General features: G+C 37.5%; 1 protein-coding gene across 1 annotated transcript in view; it reads left to right on the top strand.

Annotated features, from left to right (window-relative positions):
- Positions 1-246: 246 nt before the first annotated feature.
- Positions 247-6,609, top strand: part of Ccdc191 (coiled-coil domain containing 191) — a 71,016-nt gene continuing 64,653 nt past the window's right edge. The window contains exons 1-2 of the mRNA XM_026395607.2: positions 247-373; positions 4,272-4,310. Coding sequence (XP_026251392.2) covers positions 284-373; positions 4,272-4,310 — 129 coding nt within the window. The 5' untranslated portion in view covers positions 247-283. The remainder of the gene's footprint in view (positions 374-4,271; positions 4,311-6,609) is intronic.

The raw sequence follows: 6,609 nt of genomic DNA, 5'->3' as shown, positions 1-6,609 counted from the left end.
CCTCCGATGCAGAGCCAATCAAGGAACATTGAGTCATCACCAGGCGCCAGAAAGAAATAAAAGTCCTATCAAAGCCATCCCCGTGGACAGACGCTGTTGCCATGGTAACTGAGAGAACACGCTCCTCCTGCGCAGAGCCTCCTGGGAGTGGTAGTTCGGCGGCGTTCACACTTGCTGTCTTTGAAAGCGGAAGGAACTACAACTCCCAGTGCGACCCGGAAGCTGCTTGGACTGAGGAGTGGTTGTTGGAGCTTTGGCCGAGGTCCGGGACCGAACCTGGAAAATGCTGCTGGCTACCCAGGAAAAGTCCACCTCAAAGAAGAGGATGGGGGTGAATCGCTGGAAACAGTTCACAAGGAAGCCGAATCCCAAGGTGATCCCAGTCGGGAGCTTTGTGGGGGGACAAGGATCGCCCAAAATGCTGCCCAATCCCGAAATAGCCGCTACCGCCTCTACCCTGTCCCGAAACAGCCGCTACCCTTCCTGTGCTTCCTCCGACTTCCCCCAGGGGCAGCCTTACCTGGCCTTGACTGTCCTGGAATCCACACTAAGTGAAATGGGTATAGGAACTTTAGGATCTGGGTGGACAGCGTCAGGGAACAATTGTTCCCATCTAATGTTCTCAAACCCAAGAGGTCCTCTACTGCGCATCAGGGTGAAGAGAATTCGCGACCTTGGCACCCACCCCTCCCCTGCCACCAATTTCAGGAACCTTCCTGCATATTTCCTTCCCTTTCTTGTCTTTCTTTCTTTAAAAATGTTTGTGTGTGTGTGTGCAAATCTGCAATAACTGATCTTTATTGAAAGGGAGAGATCATAAGTTTAAATGCTTTTGTCTATTTCTCTCCCTGCTTTCCATCCTACATACAGTATCTAAAATGAACAAAGTTGTCCAAGTCATTATTAAATTACATCAATACTTGATTCACATGGTAATTTCCAAATTCAACCACTATTCAAAAATAGATCCTTTTACATCTGGCATCTCTTTTGATGCACTAGATCCTGAAGAGACACACAAAAAATGATAACCCCGTTTCAAACTTGAAACAAAGAAGTGACATGTACAAAGTCACACAGTGTATACCTTTTAGGGTACCTTTTAACGGTCACAAAAATAAATCCTTCAATGTAAATGAGACCACTAAAATGGAGCGGCTTCTTAGCTTTCAGCTCCAGAGCATTTTCACCCTTCAGTTACACTTTCCTTTAAAAAAACAAAAAACCTGCAAGTTTGTGGCCTTCTGTGAGGGCCTCAGGCATTTGTTCTTGTGGTTTATTCTAAATATACCAACTAAATGCACTGGACATATTTCACTTGTTGAAAATCTTGCTCCAGATACTGGAGGGCATAGACTGGAGCATTAGGGAGACTTGGAAACTGAGGCTGCTGCTACTGCAATGTATCAGTTGCATAATAGATTGGATCCAAAAATAGTTTATGAATATAGACTTGATGATGAAAGGTAAAAATTTGGGACAATTTCTTAGGACTCCATAGGGAGGAACTTTTGCTGATAGCACTTATTGTTACTGCCTAGAAGATAAAAATTTAAAAAAAAAACACAAGAGTGCCTTGAAGTTTGGTTTTAATAGGATTAGCTCTTCCAGTTACAAAATAATTCAGCAATGAAACTGCATTAATTAATTTGATATAACGTGAAGTGTAGATAAGTGAAAGAAAGTTATGCCTTTCCCACTTCCATGAGTCAGAATGCTAGTTTAGCTATATCCTTATTTTTTCTTTATGCAATGTTATTATTTATTTTAATATTTTATTGGTGAATTATAATTATACATAATAGTAGGCTTCATTGTGATATATTCATAACTGCACATAGCATAATTTGGTCTATTTCATTCCTTGTACTTCCCCTTTCTCTCCTCTCCTTCCTCCCACTAATCCCCATCTTCTACTGGTCTTCCTTCTATTTTCATGAGATCCCTCCCACCTCTTTTTTTCTCTCTAGCTTCCACATATGAGAAAAAGCATATAACCCTTGACTTTGAGTCTGGCTTATTTTTCCCAGTGTAATGTTCTCCAGTTCCTTCCATTTTCCTGCAAATGACAATTTTATTCTTCTGTATGACTGTGTGAAAACATTGTTGTGTATATAACCACATTTTCTTTAGCCATTCATCCATGATGGACACCTAGGTTGGTTCCATAACTTATGTATTGTGAATTGTGCTGCTATAAATATGGCTATGCATGTATCACTATAGTATGCTGACTTTAATTCTTTAGGATAAATCCAGAAGAATGGTATTAGCTGGATCAAATGGTGGCTTTTAAGGAACCTCCATCTGATTTTCATAATGAATGTACTAATTTACAATCTCACCAATAGTTTTTTGTAGGAGTGTTCCTCTTTCCTCACATCCTTGCCAGCATTTATCATTATCCGTATTCTTAATTATTGCCATTCTAACTGTTCTGAGATAAAATCTGAATGTACTTTTGATTTGTATTTCCTTTATTGCTAAATGTGTTAAACATGTTTCATATATTTTTAGCCATTTGTATTTCTTCTTTTGAGAAATACCTGTTTAGTTCATTTATCCATTTATTGATTGGGTTATTTGAGTTGTTCTTGTTTGTTTGTTTTGGTGTTAAGTTTTTTGAGTTCTTTATATATTCTGGCTACTAATTCTGGATATTAATCTTAAGTTGGCAAAGGTTTTCTCCCATTATGTGGGCTTTCTCTTCATGTTTCTTTTCCTGTGCAGAAGCCTTTTAATTTGATGCTACTCTGTTTATTAATTCATGATTTATTTTCTGAGCTTTAACAATAGTCAATTAAGGAAGTTGATACCTGTTCCTATATATTGGAATGTTGACCCTATGTTTTCTTCTAGCAGTTGGAGTTTCTGTCTAATTCCTAGGTCTTTGATCCACTTTGAGTTGACTTTTGTGCAGGGTGAGAAGTAGGGGTCAAGTTTCATTCTTCTACATAAGAAAATCTAGTTTTCCCAACATTTGTTTAAAAAGGCTGTCTGGGGCTGGGGATGTGGCTCAAACGGTAACGTGCTTGCATGGCATGCGTGGGGCGCTGGGTTCGATCCTCAGCACCCCATAAAAAGTAAAATAAAATAAAGATGTTGTCTACACCAAAAATTAAAAAATAAAATATTAAAAAATTCTCTCTCTCTCTCTCTCTCTCTCTCTCTCAATAAAATTTTTTTAAAAGGCTGTCTGTTCTCTAATATATGTTTTTGGCATCTTTGTCAAGGATCAGATGTGGGTTTGTATCTGTGTTTGCTTGTCCCTGTGTCTTTTATTTTATTACATTTGTATACATGTCTGTTTCTATGCCAGTACCATGCTGTTTTTGTTACTATAACTCTGTAATATAATTTGAGATCAAGTGTTGTGATGCCTTCAGAATTGCTCTTATTGCTCTAAATTGCTTTGACCATTCTGGGTCTTTTATTCTTCCCTATGAATTTAGGACTATTTTTTCTAGTTCTGTGAAGAATGTCATTGATATTTTGAATAGTATTGCATCACATTGGAGATATAGCCTTATTTTTAAAACCTACCTGAATTTTTAGCAAAGCAAATATGTATGCTTATTAAGTGACTAGCACAGGGATTTTTGCAACCTTCTGAGAGTTACAGAAAATAAAGAAAGGAGGTATCCTTATGTTCAGATTACTAATTTTAGATTAATATCTGACTGATCTGAGTAGAAATTAATTTATTTTCCATCTTATATTCTGCTTGGTAGAACAGTAGAAGTCAGATGATAAATGCTCACCCCAATTCCCCAGTTCTTATTACCAAACAATATCTCTGATATAAGTAAGTCAGGAAAGCCTCTGTCTCCAGGCCATTCCTGAAAAGAGGAAGGAGAGTATCATGCCTTTCTCCCAGCAGATAATTACTCGGACAGCCTAATTAATTAGTACTTGTTTGGATCTTGTGCACAGCATTATATGTAGCATTTTTACATCTTGACTCATAACTCTGGTACCTTTAAAAAAATACTGATATCTGGGCCTTACCCAGAAAAATTAAATCCAAATCTCAAGGTAGGATAGACAAGAAATAAAAAAATAGACAATGTCCCAGAGAAGGCTTCAAACCTCTTCTTGTGCTGTTATTTCTGTTCTTTTATTGTCAATCAGTGCTGAACTTTCCAATGAAATACTTTGGGAAAAAAGAATAAAGGATACATTTCCACATGCTTTAGTCATAAAAACAGATAAAATGAACAAGTTAATAAAGATAATGCAGTGCATTAATATTCTATATATATTTTCTGCAGCCTGCTTTTGACCCTGACAATGTGGAGCACTGGATTAAGGTAAGAATATTTCAAAATTAGGATGGAAAGAAAATTGAAATTCAGGCATAATTAGATGGAAAAGAAATACTTTGTACATGCTTGACTATTTTTATTCTGTGTAGTTATATATGTTGCCTTAATTTTATACTTTTTAGTATTTTTTTGTTACTCTGTTGCTTCTCATGAAAGCATTGAAGTATGAAAATTAGAAAACAGATGTATAGATATGCCCTTTCAAATGCCATGAGTATCACATGAAGGAGATTAAAAGAGCAGGGGAGGAGAAGCCTTGTATCTTCCTCAGATGCTGCCAAGACTATACTGTAGTTATATTAACAAAGGGAACTTGTGGGTGAAAGCTGAGTATCACAAGAATTTGCTAATGTCTAATTTTGGATCCAAAAATTTAGTGATCCTAAATGACCCAGAAAGGTCATTTACTATTAGGCTACTGAAGAATATGTTTGAATATTTACTGAGATAGCATGGTTTAGAAATCCTGGGAGATCTCTTCTAGTCCTGAGATGTATTTTTTTGAATCTAGATACCATGTATGTTGAAAGTTCCTTTAAACCACATCAAGTGCATGTCTCTAAGTGTTGGGTTGTCAACTTGCTAATCAGTTCATTTGTGTACTTCATAGTTCAAAATCATGCATTGTTTTCCTAGGAAAATATCCTTCTGCTTAATAGTACTTTGAAGAGTTATTACTTATATAAATTGGCATGCCTTGTGAGCACCAGGGCAGATGGAACCTAGGCCAGATGTAATAATTTTATCCATTCAGTTATTTGACTGGTATTTATTAAATGCCCACTAAGTACTAGTCCACTGAGTTTGATGCTGAAGCTAAAACAGGATACAGGGCAAGCATAGTCCTTGGCCACGCAGAGTTTATAGTTCATTGGGACACAAACAACCTTCCTAAAGATGAGTAGAAAGTTAAAGATGTAATGGAAGCATGTGGTGGGAGGCATTAATATAGATGGGACTAGGGAAGACTTCCTCAGTACTTCAGAAGGCCTGACTCAGAAGACAGCTACAATAGTTCCACCATCATGAAGGCTACTTGGCCTCTGAGAAGACCATTTAACATCTAGTAAGTCTAACTTGTGTGTCACTGTTGACAGGCCCAGTGCCAGGCCCCTGCCTGGCTTGGTCACCAGCTAGTAACCTTCTCTTCTAGAGAGAAAGATTTAACTAAATTGGGAGGATAAAATGCTACTCTTGTCAATATCATTTTCCTCTTTCATACAATTGTCAGCCAGCTTGACTCCGATTTGTATCATTCCTCTATCACTTCGGCAATGACTTTTTTTCCATTATGTCCTCAAATCTCCCATCCTGAAAAAAAAATCAATAAGTCCTTACTTGACCCTGCAGTCCATTCTGATCGCTGAGTGATTTTATTTTCTTATCTAATGTCTTTAGATGTATAGTCTGGACTCCTTGCCTTTGTATTTTTCTCTCATGTCCACAATTATTTTCTTTCAGTTTCCATTTCTTAGTTCAGTTTCCATTACACAAAAACTGTTATTATAAATGACTTCCTGACCAAATTCAGCAGTCTCTTGATAGACCTCAAATTTTTACAAATTTCATTTGGTAGTTATGACTTTTTTCTTACTTTATCTTTTCTGTAGCACTGTTTTCTCCTGCTTCTCCTACTACCTCTCTGTCTAGTTTCTTCTTTTCTGATTTTCCCCCCTATATATCCCAACTCTGGGTGTAACCCAAGTAGTTCTAACCTCTGGAACTAAGACTTCCAAATCCACTTGAGGGGACTACCCTTTTAAAATTATCAGAGATTTTGTTCCACAGATGGAGGGGGGTATATATGGAAAGGGTGTGAAGGATCAAGAAGATTGAGACAGGCCTCTCTTCAGAGGAAAAGGAAGATTTCTCAGCAGCAATATGGACATGACTGAAGAAAGTAACCATAATTTTTCATGGTACCCAAAATTGATAGATCAGATTATCTAGACTTGGAGGTTTTCGTTGCAAATACAAAGGAACAGAGATTTGAGAATATTGTAGGATATTAGCTGAATAGCCATGCTGAGTAGTAAGGGAAGATTCATAGATTAGGGGGAATATGGAGTTTGGAACAGTTGATCAGGTCCTTATCAATGTCATGGGAGTACAGGGAGTGAAGCAGGGAATTGGTTTGGAGGTTGTTGTTGGAGAGGGGTTATCAAGAGTTTGGATCAAGAAATGAAAAATAATGTGCAACATGGTTCAGAGTGACTGTCTGAGAGTTGCTAAAGTGGAATAAAAGGGAAGGCTGTTGGAATGCAGAAGACCTAGAAAACCTTTA

The sequence above is a fragment of the Urocitellus parryii genome, chromosome 2 (assembly GCF_045843805.1).
Source record: "Urocitellus parryii isolate mUroPar1 chromosome 2, mUroPar1.hap1, whole genome shotgun sequence".
NCBI classification, from domain to species: Eukaryota; Metazoa; Chordata; class Mammalia; order Rodentia; family Sciuridae; genus Urocitellus; species Urocitellus parryii.
The sequence above is the reverse complement of the archived record's forward strand: the minus strand, read 5'-3'. Positions and strand labels throughout refer to the sequence as shown.